The 20265-nt window shown below is 45.4% G+C and overlaps 1 protein-coding gene across 1 annotated transcript in view; it reads left to right on the forward strand.

Annotated features, from left to right (window-relative positions):
- Positions 1 to 20265, forward strand: part of LOC146185600 (nephrin-like) — a 76276-nt gene that overhangs the window by 923 nt on the left and 55088 nt on the right. The window contains exons 2-5 of the mRNA XM_084607875.1: positions 8825 to 9172; positions 10242 to 10352; positions 11041 to 11244; positions 15013 to 15303. Coding sequence (XP_084464001.1) covers positions 8825 to 9172; positions 10242 to 10352; positions 11041 to 11244; positions 15013 to 15303 — 954 coding nt within the window. The remainder of the gene's footprint in view (positions 1 to 8824; positions 9173 to 10241; positions 10353 to 11040; positions 11245 to 15012; positions 15304 to 20265) is intronic.

Consider the following 20265-nt stretch of genomic DNA (forward strand, 5'->3'; position numbering starts at 1 on the left):
GACCTCTGATATGCAGCAAATTTCAAGTATTGCCTGAACATGCTTTCGGAATAGCAGGGGCAATGGGGCAGATATGATTCAAATATTTCAAGGGCGACAGTGACGGCACACAGATAGAGAGACGACAGGGCATGCGCTACTTGCAACAACTTATAAAGCCGACAAACAGCTGGTTATATAGCCATAAGAGGGCGGAGGGAAAGAAAAGGGAACAAAAGGTTACGGACGCAAAAAATATGCAACCACTACTACGGTCTATTTGCTGATACGTAATAGAAATTAAAACACTGACCACCGTTACTTCACATTTGAGTGCGTTACATAGAATAGGAGCACCGTTTTTGGTGACACATTTTTCCCGCCAATAAAAAAAAGGCAGCTATCTTTCTTCTGTCGGATAATGCATCTTGAAGTACCCATAGTCTAAGCGGTGACCGTAAACGCCAACCCGCGGAAAAATGTAAAGGATTTTCCTTCTTACTCTATAAAGAACATTCGCGTTTCACATTCCAATCGGCACTTGCTAAGTTAGGCGTCATTGTAGAGTCTAACTATAATTTATCGCAGAGATCACAACAGCTCGATATGCGAGCAACAAATTTAGTTTGCAATGGTTTAGAAAGGGTCGAGTCTGTTGACGGACGCGGATGTATTCACACGAAGCATCACAGCAACCGAAGGCCTTCAGCGTTGCATCAGCTATGCTGTACAATGATGTTAGAAGAAAAGGAGATGGAAACTTAGGAGTTGGATCCGAAGCACGACTTCTTGCATGTGAAGCTGAAGGTCAAGTTCAATTTCAAGATAAGTTTATTGCTGTCTATGTAGAGGTCCCTCCGCTCCCTCAGGAAGGTCATGTCATTCGTGCTAGTGACCTTGAAAGCATGCGCCTAACCGCATAACTCGCTTACTCAGCAGGTGCACCTAGCCACGTGACTTTCCGCTGGCTCGCCACGTGGCTCGCTCGCTTGGCAGGTACGCCTCACCTTGTGACTCACTCGCCCGGCAGGTGCTCTTCAAAAAGTGACTAGCCATTCCCCTGATAAAAGCACGAACGTTTCTCGATTATTTGAAGATCTATGGAAGAACCTATCACGGATAGTCCTTGGGCCGTGAATCGAAGAGTCTAGACCGAATCTGACAACCCTGCAGATGTTCTGCGCCGTTTAATATTTGAACATAATGAAAAATCGCGCAACACAAAGAGGGCATGACTGACCTAATTAAGCGTAGGTATACACCCAGAAATAAGACAGATACTGCGCTTTTCTTTCACAAAAAGTAACAAATAAAAATAGAAAAAATTGCATGATGAAAAGGCGATATTACAGGGGCTATCGCATCTACTCCCAAGGCGATGCTTTAGCGTCCCCCTAATTCAAAGAGTGATATCATGTAAAACTACGTTAGCCATGCACAATCATGCTTAACACAGCTAGGCTGTGGCCTTGCTACCCCCTCGCTCCCCCCCCCCCCCATGCCCCCCAATTTTGTATCATTCACTGACAATGTTGTCCGTTTACCTTGACCTTCAGTTTCAGAATGATATATTTTATAATCTGAACGAGGCTCTTCAGAATATAATGCACATTTTTCACGCGACACATTCTCAATTGACACCGTGGTGTGTTTTCATAAACAGGCCGCTTTTATAAAGGTCGTCTCCTAATTCATAGAATCATCAAGCTGAAAGTAGTTCGAAAAACTGACTGAGGATCCTTGTTTCAACTTCGATGATCCGACGAACTTATCAGTGTGTAGTACATCACTGCAAGACAGACCAGGTTCTGTTCAACCGATGTCAGATCGGAATAAAAATCACGCTTTGTTATTCTTTTACCCATCGGAATGATTTTGCCAGAAAATCTTGCCTACGGATAAAAAAAAAATGAAGTCATTCATTGGCGCACACGGTGTATACATTAGAAACTATATAAGCTGTCTGAGCGTTTTTTCCTGTAAAACGTTTCGACGCATGCGCACTAAATAAACAAAGTTTCCTGAAAGGCAAGAAAGTAAACGTACTCAGCCATGTGCGTCTTCGTTATAGGTACCAAAACCTTAACTTATTTCAAGCCACCGGTCCTTTCGCATATGTTTGCCCAGACATCCCATTCATGGCGAAGTCTCCGGCTGCTCTCCAGTCATCCAATTATAGGACCAAACTTGACGACTGCTTTCTCAGCGTGCGCAGTAAAAAGCTAAGGGAGTTAGCCATCCTGAGTATAGCTCAAAACCAGACTGACAGCGGCTATTGCGAAGCTCAAACGTGAAAGCTGACCGGCAGTATTCGGGCACCAAATCTAATTTCTTGGCGGTTAGTTGTGTCTAGGGGGTGTCCGTCCGTTCTTTATTTTTTGTGTGTTTGTTTCTGCAGTAAAGTGGAAAGTGACTTTTGGACATTATGGACCAAAAGAAAACCAGTTATCAACATAAAGAAAAAAAGCATTTTTTCCTGTCACACAATTTCGCGCCAATATTCTAATAAATGAGGAAACATTCTTTCTTTTTCTATGGGCCATACAAATGTGTAAAAAAACGTTCAAATAAATCTGTATGCATTGATGCACAGCTCTCAACTAGCACAAAGCACGCCTCCACACTCGGCTATGTAACGTGGCCAGCGCACCTACCATCTCGGCCACCTAATCTGGTCTCATGATGCCACAATGTGACGACGCATACGGAAGCCGGATTTCTGTTCCAACGAGGTTTGTGCAACACCATAAAGGCAGTACTCGGCCTCCCTTGTCTCGATCAAACACACTCAATACAGATTCTAAAAACAAACTATGTATCCTACAGGGTGGAAAACCGGTCATTAGGAATGCAACATGAGCAATGTGGCACACAGGCAATCGATTCCCTCTAATGTCTAGACTGCGAAGACCATCGGCCGTGCTTCCGTTTGCCTGCCGGAAGTTTTTTCTTGGAAACACATCATGTAATTGCCGCATGTGAAGGCCATGTCCCACCTCCGGAGCATCACTTCCCAACGTGTCAAGTTCCTACCCTACGCCCACAGCCTGGTGATATAAAAAAAAATCGGACAGAGATACACAGGGCCTCACCCCTTAAATGCTAACGACCCCTTCAAAGCTTTCGTTCCGGACCGCACTGGCCTCATTAGCTATAGGTCATTAGTTAATCTCATTAGAGTTCCATTTTACATAAATTGGGTTTTAGTGATTATTCTACGGCTTTCAATAAAACAGTTACAAAATACTTGACAGTGAAGCTTGAGCAAACCGAGGGCCGCAGTGCTTTGATCGGACGGCTACTTTGTCCTCTCCTTCTGTAAGCGATCAAACGCTACCGCCAGCCGCGGGGCGCTTGCTATGAAGCACGTGCTCTTTTTTACTTCCCCTCCCCCCTCCCCACGCGCTACTGTTTCCGCTACAACCTTCGTCACGTGGGAGAGCAACCTCGTCAGCCTTACCCGCCATTCCTTTCACGTCCTTGGCCTCCCGAAGAAGCAAATGCGACCAAACAACGTACAAGCGCCACAGCCGACACAGCGTCGACACAGAGATTCTTCTTCGCTGGTCCCACCAGCGGCAGCAAGCGACAGAGCGAGAATGTTTCTCGCATGCCGCGTCTTTTCGGGTCCTCTTCGATACCCGCAAACGAACGGCGAAGCGAAAGAGTCAGTGAGCAGCAGGCTACGTCGAACAATGATACGACCGCTATCCCCGTGCACGGGGGAATGGAACGGCCCGGGGTGTGACAACGAGACGCCAGCAGCAGCGCCGAATCAACGGCGCGTCACGTTTGCATTCAAGCAGCCGCGACACCTCTGGGAAAGCTTTGTTGTCGCTGGTTCCCCGGGACTTGTCTTGTTTCCACTCCCCTGTACTGTCCCAAAGCCTCCCAGGCCTTCCTTCTTACCACTCGCTACCCGCTGATCTCTGTGCCGTATACATTCAAATTTCTTTTTGTGCGTGATCCTTGTCGCACGCCGGAAGGAACGTGCCTGGGTTCCTCTATGCACGACCGCGAGCTGCTTCGAGAAACGATAGAAGCGTGCGGCGCACCATGCTGGCAAGAATCACAACGTGCGGTTGGGAATAGCAGGTCACGGGGAAGTAAAGAAAAAAGAATGCAAGGACAGAATTTTTTTACCTCATTTCTTATCTTCTTTTTTGCTTGCGCAAGGTAAAATGGGGGCCCTACATTATAGTGTACTAGAATACTAGTTCACTATACTCTGCAACTCTCGTTTTGTTTATGCCCTTTAGCAGGAGCAAGGCTATAAGGATTGAAAGCCACGACGTAGTTTTTTACAGGGACCCACAGCTATGGCTCCAGGCCGGTATGAACGGCTCCGTGGATTTCTTCTATGTACCCTTGGTTTCAACTTAACGTGCATAGCTTCGCGAAAATTGTGAGAAAGAAAATTAGGGGGAATATCAAGCTTCGCGCTAATATGAAACACGATGGTTCCTTCAACGCCTCTGTTCATTCCGCGAATATTTTTACAGTCCTTAAATATACTTACGAATTGTGGGCAAATATTTCTACTGTTCTAATAAGAAATAAATAAATGCATTGGTTTATAGAAAGAAAACGCCAGGTATCTGTCACTCTTTTTCCTGTGGACACCGGAATTGTGTCTTAATGGAAGGGTGGATGGTGGGAGTGAAAGTTAAAAGAGAGAAAGAGGTCCCGTAGTTGAAGGCTGCGGAGTAATTTCACACCCCCCCTGGAGATCACTAGCATGCACTGACATCGCACAACCCACGGACGCCTCTCCGTTTCGCCTATATGGAAAAGCAGCCACCGGCAATCAGGTTACTGTTTTTACTTTAATAGGTTTTTCAGGGAAAGGAAGGCGATGTGTCACTTTTCGGCGGACCTTTATATTGAATTAATAGTTGCTTAATGAAAGGCGCAGTACAAGTCACTGTTCTCAGTGGACACTTGAACCGCATCGCATTGAAAAAGACACCGTTTTAACTACAGGCCCCTATTTTTGCTACCACGTTCCGAGAACTCTTCACTACACCAGCGCCAAAACTGGAGTACAACGACGGCTTTTCGACCGAACGATCTGTTATGCGTCCCCGAGTGGTATGATGATGATGATGACGACGACGACGACGACGACGACGACGACGATGATGATGATGATGATGATGATGATGATGATGATGATGATGATGATGATGATGTATCGATCGTGCCCTTTGCAACGGGTGGACGTCGGGCTAACCGAGATAGCTAAATGATTCGAGCGACACCTGTACTTCAAGCATTATGAATTCGAGCTTGCTCCTTGTCCTTTCTCATGGGTCATAGTTCACAGTGGTTATAGTGCCAAAGCGACTTTACCTATGGCGAAACCCGTGGCTCCGGAAAATTTCGATTCTAAGACTTGCAATGTGGCATAGAAATGTGGCTTCACCCAATACATGAGCGCCTTGCGTTAAGCTTCCATTTGAAACACGGTCGCCATGGTTGGGGTCTGATCCGCGTCCCCCTAACAACAGAGCCATACCATCAGAACTATTACACTTGGACAAGGTTTTCTATATATGGTTGAACAATACGCACTGTTTTGCTTTGTTAAATTCCCTTCGTTGGTGTAAATCGATTACGAATGCTCTGAAGAGTACAGCCTCTGCACCTTTTCTTTATGGTACTTCGTCGTTTTTTCCCCATACGTGATTGGATGCTAGTACGGCCAGAACTTAACCTTGCTGAAAGAGAGTTTTATATTACAGTGCATCACAGATTTTGAAGCGCCATTTCTAATAGCTTTATTTTTATGGTCTCACATCCCCGTCAGCATCGTCGGTGTGGTCGTCACGTGCACATTGTACAACAATATGTAAAACATAATTAAGTACGAAGCCAGGTCGGCTCGGTGACCGCCGCCACTCTGCCTTGGCCGCCACCGTCAGACGAAGACCAACTTGGGTAATCGAATTAAGACCAAACTTTTAAACCGGGCCGTGCTGAGTTCTACACTATTCCTAACCACAATAGGCTCAATCACGCACGGACTACCCCGGCTGCTTGTGTTTAGAAGTTCTTCACTAGAAGAGGAAAAGAAGTTAAGCGCAGTGGCAGCCACCGTGACATCATCGTTTTTGTGCTAATCCTCCCGCGCACCGCACAAGCTGATCACATTCACACAGGGGGTATAGGCAGCTGCAATTCCTTTTCAAGCTGAGAACTGTTTTTTTTTTTTTTTTCTCACACTAAAGCTGCTCCACATGCCATTGTACTGGACAATAGCTTGGCTTTATAAGTGGTCTACTTTTCAGCAAGAGTCGTTTCGCCATGTGGCTAATATAGGGACAATTTCAATGAGCACCCCATGTGTGAATACTAACGAGGCTGGAGAATACGGGGGACTCTCTCTGTGTATAAGAAGGTGCTCTGAGTTGCTTTGGGACGTTAAACCCCACAAACCAACCAACCAACCACTTTAAGACCTATTTCGTCATCTGGCGCTATCTTTAGACGAAAGTTGTGAGAAATTCAGCGTGCTTAATATTTGTGTTCGCAATCAAATATGCAACAACGACTGCACGTAGGCGAATTCGTCTCTCTGCAGTGCTTCGTGCTGGATTCCTGATCTTCTGCCAATTACTTCCTTGCTTTCTGCAGCTTCTGTGGTTTTGCCGAGAAGGGCATTTCCATGCAGTAAGGGCAGTTTAGACCTTATTCAGGAGATGATCTTCAAACACAGTGGATTAATAACGGCAGTACGTTTTCTTCCTAGGAAGCTCCACGTGTTGCCTCGTGTGAGCAGCCTGCTCAGGTACCTACACCGGTAATGTGAATGTGGGCGAATAAGAGGGCAAGCTTTGATTACGTAGGCGTTGTCCCGTTAATGTATAAATGGCCATTGTTTGTTTGACAGTTATGTTTTCAATTTACAAACTTTCAATGCCCAAAAGTCTGCCTGTGTACACCTCACGCCTGAAATATTCGTCTCGACTATTAAAGTGCCTAAAAGAACCAAAATAACATGTAAACAAAAAAAATCGCATTGTTCTCTTGTGCACATGCGGTAACGCTTGAATGAAAGCCTAGTTGACTCTTTTCTCTTTTTTTAAGATTTGCTGGTGGCTCAGCTACGGTTACACTAGTGTGTACGCGATAAGCTTCATTCGCGTCAGTCTCCTCGGGCTCCATGCTGCTGCAATGGCCTGTCGCGCTGCGCGCACCGCTGATATAACAGGTCACAATGCGACGTCAATTATTACGCGACAGCCAACAATATGCTCGCATCATCGTTCATCACTTTAACCTTTTACCTTGTTCTTTGTTACCATGGGATGCGGTACCACAACTATTTCGTGGTTTGACCTCTGGGTCACTTGAAGGTCATATTCCTGTGCTCGGAGATCTTGGATAACGTCACGTAGTGAAGCTTCAATAAAAACAATGATTAAATAAGCATGACAGTCGTAAGGATATCGGTCATGCAGAAGAAACCGGCCAGGATTGATGAAAGCAAGGAAAGCATTGATGATTTGTGTTATTGTATTAGATGAAAGTAATCAATAGTGTAATGTGATGTACGTAATAAAGGACAGCAGTCCGCCTGTTATCTTCGTATGTCTCTCGTAATGGTCTCTGGACGGCTATGGCAGAGGCCCAAATTTTGGATCAAATAACGAAATGATTGCCCACTAGCATCCTCTTAAAAGCAGCCATTTAAAAATTTATTAAATATTAAATTTCTTCTATATTTTTCTGAAGTACGCCACGTTCAATTCTACACCCTTACCTGTGATTTCGGCAACTGTCAGGGGAAGACCATTGGCGGAAGATATATTGGTATGGCCTGTCTCGTATTTTCTAGGTTGCAGAAATATTGCACATAGGTGCTCCATTGTCCCAATATGCGCTCACCTGAGAAATTCGCTCCGAACTTATTGCGAATACAGAGCCACTACGAGAACGAAATGATGGCATAAACACAAAAATGCTGTCCTCACGCGCTCCTAAGCTATTTGTACCAGTCTGCAAACCATTTCATCGCGCTTGTTACCTTCGCTCTACGTACGCCTTGGAAGGGGCAATATAGATTTCTAATGTCTCGGATACACGGCACAAAAAGACACTGCACTAAATTGGTGACCATGAGAATGGCTGCTCTGCTGGCAGATCAGAAAACATTTTCAGCGTGAGAACAACCACACTTTGCTGCCACAGAAGGTGATGAAGTTTGCGGCGCTGCATATTTCGGGTACGGTCAAAAAATGAAAACGAATTTTAAGATTATTAACTTATTTTTTCTTTATGTCGTGTCCGTGAAGAGGCATATGATGTTCCTATAGCGATGCACGCCCTTATAGTATACACAGTGAGGACAGGCGCTCCACTGCACTCGACTCGGGCGGACGGTGGCGCTAGGTGTCGCTCTCTGGTGGCATCTATACTACCAAGCAGCCAATACAACTTCTTTAACTACTTCAGGCAGCTTCGTACAAAGCTCGAGCTCACTACTACCCGCAATGCGCCCGACTATGTTTCGCAAATAGGGGCATTTTTCATCAGGACTTTTCGACTGACTTAATAAAGGCGAATTTGATTCTGCATTTTAGCATTACTTCCAAATATTTCCGCCATAAACTAGTACACTGGCCTTCCTTCCACTGTAAGTAATATTTTAAAGTGTATGTTCCCAGAGAAGCAAACTAAGGCAGTACAAAAGGGCCAATAAAATAATGGGTTTGAGGAAGAAACTGCCCGTTGTGTTGCACAGAGTACCATTTTTTTTTTTGTGAATGTCGCCTTAAAGGCATCGACCACTGGAAATCGCTCATAGTCAAGTTTCTCCTTATCCGACTCGCCTGTCGCGCAGTGGTCCCACGCCTGACAGCTGTCGTGGAGGGTGCCGTCGAGCTGCCCTGCAACCTGTCAGTTCCAGCGTCCAACCACGACAGGGACAACGTGACGTTGGTGCTCTGGTCTAAGACTGGCGTGCATGGGCCCCTGTACAGCGTGGATGCCCGCAATTCTCCGTTGGAGCGCGCAAAGCATTTTCCCAGCCCCGACCTGGGCGGCCGCTACGACTTCAACACCAGTGCCCAGCCCGTGGCCCTGCTGCGCATTGACCCCGTGCGACCCGAGGACGCCGGAGAGTTCAAATGCCGGGTCGACTTCCGATGGGCCCGAACGCACACATTCGTTGTTGCGCTGGAAGTGATTGGTAGGTAACGCTGCAGGTTATGATTGGCGAAAAGGATATGGATCAGCCTTTCAGAAAAACTTGGCTTTGTAGGCAATGAAGGCAAAACGTGTCAGGAGTAAAGAAGAGCATGAGGAAACTAGTGACGTAAAAATCATAGTGTAGGCATTCCACAAAATGCAACTGAAAAACTAATGTTAGTGCTAAAAAATAGACAATAATTAAAAAAGAAAGATACAAGAAAAGAAATAAAGTAAACACATAGATGGGATAAAGTTCCGAAAGAAAGCAAATACTCATTTTAATTTATGTGAAAATGACGCCCTCACAACGCCTCGGTTTAAAGGAGACGCCAATGAGATCTATTTACGTCCGTGCTAAGTCGCCTCGTTTTGTATTATTCATCTACCGACGCAAATGTACGGAGACACGGCTAGGAGTGGTCGCTGATGTTGGGCTCGAGCATTCATTATGCTTGGCTGAAATGAGGCACGTTTTGCGTTACACTTTCGGCGTCAACTTAACATACTGTGCCTTGCACCTTATTCACAAAAAAAGTAACTTATAGAATCTGGAATTACAACACTCAACTCTGCAGTACACAGGGTATCCTTTCTTGATGTCCTTTACTTGGATTCTCTGTACTCGGGTCCGGAGCGGTTCATCTTTAGTGACAATGTCAAGCAATCAGAAGTTAACCAGTGAAGTCTGGTCCAGGAAATTCTGAATGTTGATCTGCACAGATCAGAACTTCGTGTATAATCTTGAGTGCATAGGTGCGCGTGCGGGCCTGCACAAATTGCGGCGTATAGACATCCATTTCATTTTATGACACCGCTTTATGCCTTGAATATACGGCTCATTTTGCAGCGGTTAACTCAGTGGTGATGCGTCAAGAAGATCGCTTTTTACCGTGACTCTCCAATATAAACAGCCTGCGCTGGTTTCCTTTGAAATTGTACTGTTAAGTGCAGTAAATCGTTTGCTGTGACAACATCGTGCAGTTTTCTTAAAACGCAAGAAAGAATGAATTCTCTATTCTCTGTTTTAAATAGCAGTTGACCTTGCAATTTCTTCCTTTTTTTTATAGTACCTCCCAAAAAAGCCATCATCACAGACGAGTCAGGAAAGGTTCTCCAAGATGTCATTGGGCCATACGATGAAGGTGCCCCGCTGAAACTGGCCTGTGAGACGAGAGGAGGTAATAGCCATCTTCAAGCAAGGGTGTTCAATTCCTACCACTAACGGATTCTTTTGTTGCGTGAGCCACAGAGAATTCAGATATAACAGCTAAATTCTCCACGCACAATACGGCAGTGTCAAATAAGGTGTGGTCATAGGAACATGCAATTTCACCAGGGGTTTAACACTTCTAACCTTTATGCTGCACAAAGCGAATGATTTCTTCTAGACTTTTTTGCTATTTTCGCCGTATTATTTATGCCGTATTAGAATAAATGGATCAATGAGTCTGAATATTTTTTACCGATTGAGGAACTTTTGAAAAAGGAAAATTAGCTGCATTTCTTCAGTTTTTGCAATAAGAAGCTTGTCTCAGTGAAGGCGATGACAATAAAAGGGTATATTTTAAAAACTTGACACTCTTCTCTCGTTAAGAGACTAATAAAAGTAATTTTATATGCCAGAAATTATTCACTTTTCATTGGAACCAACATTTTCTAACAAACTTTTCGTCTGATGTGCACGAGCAGCAAAATGTTATGGTTACGTCGGTTTACAAAAATATCGATGCCTATTTAGTAACCATCTAGTATAACTATACTTTGTTTTAATAATGTGGCTCCTCGTGAAGTTCTATGTATAAAAATTACCATATTTATTTGGCTGTGAAATGTTTGACTTTTGTGACATGAGCACGCTTCCTCCAGGACACCCGTTACCTGCTGTGACGTGGTGGAGGGACATGACCCTTCTAGATGACCAGTACTACAACACCAGCGAAGGCACCTCACGCAATGAGCTGCTGATCCCGAAACTGGAGCGCTCGGATGCCCGCACAGTACTCACCTGTCAGGCGTCGAACACGAACCTGACTCTGCCTGTCTACGCCTCGGTGACCATCGATATGAACTGTGAGTCCCTGATCTGCACGTCTGAAATCTTTCCATTGAATGCGGAGATCGCAGTAAGAAAGTGAGCATACCCATCAGTGCGTCTACTCTGGTAAATGAAAAAGTTGAAGGGCTTTCTACAACTTTAAGGATGAAATACAATTTTATCCTGATAATGGGAGTAAAGCCAACACTACGCTCTTTCCTCAGAGTCCTCTTCTTGAAGCGGGCATTAATTTGCCAAATAAGTTTTAGGAGAGCAGGAGGCAACACGAGGAAGTTAAGGTGAAGTGCTCGGATGAAACAGTTTTCAGCTTGTAGATGTACAAATTCTTACACTTCGTTCACCCTAAAGTGTTGCTAAATGGTTGACTCCCGTTCGCGTAGTTACATAACCACGTTTACAGGTATGCGTTTATCCATGGAAATATTTTAGCCTGACGACAAATCCATTAGGATACAAATATCAACGTATCGAGCTATTTTTGACGCTCTTATTCATCCTATTTCCTCTCTGGCCAAATGCTTTGCCCCCGAAGCGGAAGTTAGCCTCCGAAAATCAAGAACCGAAGTCTCAAGGCATTTCGCGCATCAGACCTATTCTCGAGCACCCCTAGGTCGTCACTTAACCACAAAAAGAGAGGTCGTCATGCAAGAGAAAAAGTAGCGGCTCATCTCGCAGGGTCCAAAGTGCAAAGGACATCAAGATTTTGTCGCACGATCAGCTGGCATTATACGCGCCTCCCATATCAATGCCAACGGATTGTAAGGCAGCGTAAAGAGTAGGGAGAAGGCCGTCTTTTGTTCGTGATGTTAATCGAAAGAAGTTGTGCATGCCCTTCCTAAATGCGAGGAACAGAGAGTATTCCAAGAATTCTTTACGTTCGCGCATAGACAGCTCGCACACGCTACCAAACAGCTCTAACAAACACCACCCATTTATGCACTGTCTTCGATTTTACACAGAATTGAATTCATTTCATCGGCATAAATAAGGCATTTTTGAGCCAGTTAGCTGCATACCATATGTTGCATGGTATAAATCGTAATTCACAACTATAATTTAAATGAAAGTTTCTGATCTAACATCAGCGCTTCCTCGAAGAATGCATAAGCTGTGCTAGAACTTTATTATACAAGAGTTCTGTGTCTGGCCAGCTAATATGGCTATCGCCAGTGGAGAATCTATGACGAGCCGACGCTATGTGAGCTTCACTAATCCTGTTTCCTACTTTAAAAGAAACGCCTACCACCTGCGTATATGCAAGGAATAAAAAGAATCGTCTGAGTTTAGTTTGGAATTCGCCGAACGGTCCGTAAAAGTCATCGCGTATTCAGTATTAGAACGTAGGAACGAGCGCATCAGGCCATGTTCGTAGCAAGCAGAAGAGGAAAATAAAAACCTCAGCCACCGTAATTTGTGCTCAGAGCATACTCGTAAATTGGGTTACGCTGAGCAAAGACGTTTTGCTTGTCGGGAAGCCGTTGGGCGTCATCATTTTATCATCGCTTTCCGTCGACTTCTATTGCCCATCTTCTGCCGCAGGCACCTCAAAGGCGGCTGATTGCGTTTGAACTGCAATGCCCAAAACGCCGTCATAGCCGCCGTCCGGGCCTGCTGCTTAACTTCACTCATGGCTGCGCCAGCATCAACTCTACCTGCATTCTTATTACTTCATTTTGACTACGTCTTTCTATTCCCAATATTGAGCCCTTACGAAGAAGGGCAGTCTTTTAGTTATTTCATCTTGCTCGTTTTTCTATATCTAATAGAAACTGCACCTCGTGTCCTAGATTATACGCTACCAGTGCGCAGTAAGGCGCTTCTGCAGATTTCCCGTTCTTGTTTCTGTCTCTTTCTTCCTGATTTTGTAAGGCACGTATTTTGACTTAGCTGTCCGATCATAAATTGGTAGTGAGGCCGAAGAAGCACTACTTGCAGGAGCCACGATTGAAGCACCACCAGCGGCGGAAAAGGAAACGCAATTTGCATACGGCCACACAGCTCCCAGTGCTATACGCGCTTCGGAAAGAGCTACTCAAAAACATTCTCTTTTCTCGGTCTGAAAAGATTCTCCTGCGCGGCGCATTTACTGTCTATAAGGGCTCTTCTAGAATCCCGACTGCTTAACGTGTTGGGCTTTCACTTTCGTAATATGAGCCACCGACGCTTATATTGCCTCTAATGCTGCTCTATTCAACGCGAGTTAATATGAAATAGCTGCCCTGAATGCTTGTTGCGCGCCGAGCCTTCTTCTTCTTTCTTTTTTTTTCTTGCGTTTCTACCACGGCAACGTTCTTGTTGTTGTTGGGGATGATCCTTTTTGTGTTGTTGCTTGTGACAGAACCTGAAAAATTGCTTGTCCTAGCAGTCATGCCTCACTCGATAACACCCAAAAGCGAGTATTGCTTCTTAGAACGTTTCACTGCGCTACATATAAACAAAGCCTTTTTTTTTATGTGTGTATATTTCAACCCAGTGTATGGCTACGATTTCGAGTGCATTATATGGCCAGCATGACTAATAAAGTGATTAACACTTTACTATAACTGCAAATCTCATTAACTGTACTGTTGTCGGCTTTCCCAGAAAACTGAATTGTAGATTGTGGCTAGCAGATGCCATACTGCAATAATGCGACTGAAGCTTTGTAACACTATAGCTAACATGCTAAAAACTATCATATTCAAAACAACAGTTTCCAAAATTAACTGCGGACTGAACGAGTGTCAGATATGTGTCGCTGTCTAGTGACTGAAGCTTGCTGAAATTCCTCTAAGGCGAATTCCTCTGCTTTACCCATCCAGCTCTTTCTCTATCGTGATTCGTCTAAGGTAGGGTAAGAGTACGGGCTAGTTGGTGTTCCATGATGACTATCAGCTCAACACAGCTAAACACAGAAAGAATACAATTTGTGAGTCACCACGTTTACAATGTTATGTTTCGTTTCAATTGCGTATAAGCACCATCGCAAATGTTCATGAGGTACAATGGCGTTGTGCCCCATGAACGGAAACCTTTGTATTTACCTGGCAGCTAATGGGGATGTTAACCAGTGCTGTCATGCAATCGTCGAGATGGGCACAGCCAGTACTAGTTACATATGTGTGCGAGCCCTACAGTGCCTGCTCCTGGAGACAGCGGGGTGAAAAAACCACACACTCACTTATTTTATTTTTACCTGAATAAGACGTGATGTGTAATCATTTGCTTTATTAACGATGGGATTATAGTGGGAAAACAAAAACAATGTTTTTGCTACCGAAGCATACATAACGCAGGTTACCTGGTATATTTTTCACCTCAAGTTCACAAACTTGCAATCAACTTCCTCTCGTCGAAGGTATTATAAGAGGTCTTGCATTAAGGGACGTAAGGTAACCAGTATCATTCAAATACAATACTGCGACAGCGATGTCTGAGCTGAAATCGTGAATAGCAAATGCGCGCGAACAAGGCGCCTAGTATGTGCTATTGCGTTGTGTTAGATGACGCGCAGACAGTTAGGGCACTCGTGCGCCAAACTCAACGTTAGCATGTAGGAACTCAATGGTAACCTTGCCTATAGTTCCTTACAGTAACGATGTAGATCCAAATAGCAACTCGGAGGGGGGGGGGGGGGGGGGGGCATATACATTGCTGGAATAGGGTGGCTGTCGGTGACGAAAGACAGGGTTAACTGTTCACTACCCTCAATGCAGTGGAGGCATCTAGACGGATGGCGACTCTGACGACCATCATGATGACACGCTCGTGTGTCAGCAGCGCCCACTCTTTCTTCCCCACAGTGCGTCCTCTGGACGTGAAGGTGACCAGCGCCCGTGATGTACTAGTGGCGGGACACCGCGCTGAGCTTCGGTGCCAGTCTCGCGGAGCGCAGCCAGCAGCGCGCATCACGTGGTGGAAAGGCGGACAGCAGCTGGCACGCACCGTAGAGAAGCTCGAGGGCAACGTCACCTCGAGCACGCTCATCTTTGTGCCGGGACCTGAAGACCACGAGCGGCTGCTCACATGCAAGGCGGACAACCCGCAGCTGCCTGACAGCGCCATCGAGGACGCCGTCTTCCTGTCGGTCACCTGTGAGTAACGAAACCCTCCATTTCTACTGTGAAAAGTTTAAGAATCTCCCAGGTCTGTTGGGTTTCGCAAAAATAGAGAATAAACGCTTATTTAATATGTGCTTGCCGTGTCGTCATAGATGGATTGAGTTTAGATAGGATTTAAAGGGCCATTAACCCCGGCCGGGACATATTAAAAAAAGAAGCCGAGTGCTTCCAGCAGGTATAGATAGTCCCTGCAAAATACTATACTGATGGGCACTCTGAGAAGCAGGACAAATTGAAATTAAAGCTTGCCGTGCTCCTTTTCGGAAAGTAAAGCCTCCTCAGGCTCTACGTTAGCATCCGAAACTCTGCAATGACGCACCTCGCCTCAACGGCATCACCTGGCCCCCCTCTCTAACTGACAGGTGAGGGACGGGTACTGGTCACGCATATCAGCATCTACTCGTTGCACGCTTGGTTTTTTGTCATACGTGGATCAGGTGAAGGTGGAGGACCGGAGCGTTGCGTCTCGATTCTACATTGCGCAGATGCGTACGTGCCCCAGTGTGGGTTTAATTTGTGCAGCATGACGCTGCGTCTCTAAGATTGAACGGGGACTCTTGGGACAACCAGTGAGGAAAACTAAAACATGATGGCTGAAGCCAGTGCAAAGGTAGAAAGGGTAGAAATTACTAAGTAGCAAAGGTAGAAATTATTTTCAATCAGAGGGTGGTCAGTGGCCTTTTTTAAAGCAGGAGCATAACTACTGCATGTGCGCCGGTGAGAACCATTCATTGGCGCCTGCCCCTTTCCACATACAACTCTTCATTTACGCATGCGACGTATGTATACGGCGTTATTGCTAGCAACATCATATCACAGTATGACTCATATTTTGAAAGAAGTGAAGCTTGAAATGTTATGCCTATGTCAAACGCCGAATAGTTAAAGAGAATTACCGCACAGACAGCTTTGTTTGGTGCTCAGAATACTAATCTTTCCAGCGAAAACCTGACTTTCCTTACTTTTCCTTCATGGACGGACAGCGCAGGAAACTCTAGGGTCAACGCTGTGGCTCGCACCACACGCAAGTTTAGCAGTAGTCTCCGAAAGGAAGAGCATCTGTAGAGTAGCCAACACCGTGCGCAAATGTGCTGAGAGGAGTCGTCATGCGATATATACTCTCGTTCTCGGGCTAAACGATACAGTTTGGCTTGGGCCCAAGAAGATGTGGCCGGTCAATTCACTATGTCATCCGATTCCAGCCCCGTACTCGTTCATACAGGTGGTGAAAACATTTATCGATTCTTCAGGCTTAGAACTACAGCTTATACTGATAGGTCGGCTCGATATCGCGTAAGGTAGCCGAGAGCTTGTGACTCTCAACGAACTCGACACCACGGTAACTCATTTTTCTCTGTCAGTTAAATGCCATTCAGAGGGTGGCTGGAACTCAGAGTAACGCCTTTTTAGGCCTTGATGGGAAATAATCCGAAAAACCAGCGTCCGAGATTTTGTAGAGCACGAAAAACATTGGAAATGTTGCGAAGAAGCAGAACGTAGCACGCGAGAGCAAAGCTGCTCATTATTGGGTGTGTTGTGTGGTTAGGGTTATCGAGACTTGACTTAATCGCAGCCTAAGGTTCCATAGGGCCAACCAGTTTCAGATAGATCCAAAAAGGAATAACAGGTGTGCACTGGTGCTGACAGCTGTTCCCTTTACGTTAGAGCGGTAAAGCGTTCACGAATGTTTTCAAGAGAACAAGCGGTCACACTCCGACTCGGTCACCTCAAAACTCACAACACTTTCCCGGAGCTGGCATTCCAGATGGTAGAGAATGCCAGCAGTGACTTACTGCAAGCGTGCTATCAACTGAGGTCGCGGTGAAATCCGTACTTGCGTATGGCGCCTTGTGAAGGATTGTTGCGAGCTGCACATAAGAGCAATCAATTGCAGTATGTACCCAGGCTTCAAGCCCACCGTTTGTATTTTCAAAGCCTTCCCATTATAGTAGCTGAAAAAGCGGCTTTCGTGTAAAGAGACCTGCCAAGGTTCGTTCTCGCGTCTGCTTTAACGCCGATAACCGCAAGAACCATGCATCTTCTGAAAGGAATCACGACTCGTAATAGGGTTTTTGTTGTTATTTTTGAATAATGCAGCAAGCCTTCACACCGGCCCACAGGCTCAGCCAAAGACATACCGATCTTCGTTACCATGTCTTACACAAGTGCAGATGGAGACCAATTGTGGGCCGGTCAACTGTTTCTGACTTAAGTTGGCATCTCATTTTACAGCTACGTCGAACTGTGAAGCGAGCCACATATCCTGTCTGTGCCGAGCGGAATGTCTAAACACAGAATAATTACTGCAGAAGTTGTCACCGTTAAAGCATCGGACTCTCCTGGTTCGCAGTGTTAAACACATTTTTTTCACTATTCCTTCTCCATTTGCATCATCAACTGAATTCCTTGCGCCGCATTAACACGAACGCTGATGGGCTACTCATCAGGAATCGTTAGATGTGTCGGCTTTACCACCCCAAACTACGCTGGCATTAGAAGATTCCCAGCAGGCAGTCCGCTCTCATGTGGTTCAGGATATTATGCGCCACAACAGCCCTTTCAGATCCGCTCGCATAACGCCCGCTCAAGCAATAGTCCTCTTCTTATTGCTTTGTACTGTCATTCTCTGTGCTGCCGCGTGGAGGTGATCCTGCAGAACTGTTGGTCTCGACACCCACCTCCTAGATAAAGACCGCGCACACAGCTTCCTCCTCTCTCTCTCTCTCTCTCTCTCTCTCTCTCTCTCTCTCTCTCTCTGTACGGCCAAGTGTGCGAGTGGCGCGTCGTCGAGCAAAGATAACGCGCGCCAACCTCCCTCCTCAGGGACCTCCGAGCGGGGATGTGTGGCGGTCGCCAATGAAATCTCAACGACCTCCCTCCATCGAAAATGGGCGCCGACGACGTTCGTGCATTTAGGGTCGCCCCGGGCAACCGTCATTGAGGGCACGCTGTTCCCTCCGGGCGGCGTACGCTTAACGATGTCGTTAATTGATTTACTCTACGATTTTCTTTTTCGCGCAGCTGCTCCGCTTGAAACCATTTATGAAATCCTTGTAGAGACGGCGGTTCCTGGTTTTTAGGAAGAGTTACTTTATTTCATTCGCTAATCGTTTAGCTCACAATCTCGAAGCACGGGGCGCAAGCTATTAAAGAGCACGTGGTAAATGAAGTTGTCAAGCATATTTCTACGAAGAACATTAGCGACATAAGTGCTCGCAGTAAAAGGAGTTGGCCAGAGAAAACGACAACCATAAAAGAGATTTAGATGTCAACCAATTTGTCACAGAAAATGGGGCTTTCTAAGCAGTGCAATCTAGTTAAATCACTGCAGTCTATAAACTGTCCTAAATTCGTTCGCCAGGAGAACAGAATTTGCTTCCAGCCTTATCCAGCAGAGGCTGCTTAGTTCGGTGAAAGAAAATATCGGAACAAAGATTTTATAAAACGAGTTGTATACCCTTCCAAAAAAAAGAAAAACATCAGACTAAAAAAGTTTTTTTTCTTTTTCACAATATTATTTAAATCAAATTTGCTAATAACGTCACGAGGCGCATTCATAGAAACACTTAGACTTGCCGAACATTTTGATATATCGCCTATTCTCTCTGAGATACACGTTTCCTCTGAATGAGACAAATGCGTGCCGAGATGAAAGTTTTGATTTTAAATGATGAACAATGCTATCCTTTCGTGTTTATATTAACTTTGTCTGCCATTACATAGCTTCTAGGACTGAAATACTAAAAAGGCGTAGTCTCTCATATTCTGGTAAATTAATCGGATTCTTAAAAAAAACTATTGCTCGCCTAATGGATTTAATTAGGCCATGAAACTAATACCATGCAATCATAATCGACATAATTAAGCTATCCAACGATATATGACGACGCTATGTGGTATAATTTATTTGACCACAATAAGGTAACTCATTTTAATAATTACGAGGCGCAATTATTAAAACTCGATTGTACTCTTCACAACCCATGCTTCGATATAACACTTCCGTTGCTATTGTGCTCGACATAAGCTATGGAACGATAAAACATGTGTTGCCATGGCTTGAATTGAAGGTCTGACATTTTAAGTTGTGTTGAAAGTTAGCTTTAAGAGTAGTGCTTCACTCACAATCGAAGCATAAAATGGCCGTGTATAACCGGCGCTGTCCTATTTGCCTCTATTGCTCGGCTTAAGAAGTCCTGACAGCGACGTCATTTGTTACGCTTGGCTCTTCCAGCTCTTCCAAACTGTACCCCGCTTCAATGATACGTCTGCACGTTCTGATGAGGAAGGGAAGGGGGGGGGGGGGGTGCGGTGAACATTTTTAAACTATTATGGTCAAGGAGGTGTTCGGTCCCAATTTCTATTTGTCCAGGTCTTCTCAAATCTAATGGAGCTCCTAATACGGAGCCCCAGTGGCGACAAAAGCCGCCCGCGCCTTGACGGCAAAGGTATGTTGGGACTGTAGGTTCTGGGAGCTAAGCAGCGCCACCCCTGCAGGCCGGCCTCCCGAGAAGGGTGGGGTCGAAGTATTATCGGAAAGACTAGGGATTGAAAGGGCAGGCTCGCACCATGTGGCAAGTGTCCGAGCATGCTAGTTCACGCAGTTTGTAGCCACTACCGAATTCTGAGTTGAAGGGATTCAATACTGCCGGGAACAACATTGTAAATGTAACAGTTTTGAGAAGGGGTCGTTCATCCCCACATCTCCGGAGTGGAGATGAACGAGGTTCAGGAAAGCAGCGATATCTGTATTCGTAATATTTAGTGGTGTCTGAATGAATTAGATAACAAGTCGATATTAAGTAGGCTCGGAGTAGGCTTCCAGAGCAAATGTGAGTGCCCGGTGAGAGAGTCCGCAGGTCGCCTGAAAGGCTAACTCCATTGCCCTGGAGCCCAGATGGCCGGAAGCCCTCATGAAGTCGAAGTTTATAGGGT

The sequence above is a fragment of the Amblyomma maculatum genome, chromosome 6, assembly GCF_055883805.1.
Source record: "Amblyomma maculatum isolate TAMU_Amacu chromosome 6, ASM5588380v1, whole genome shotgun sequence".
NCBI lineage: Eukaryota > Metazoa > Arthropoda > Arachnida > Ixodida > Ixodidae > Amblyomma > Amblyomma maculatum.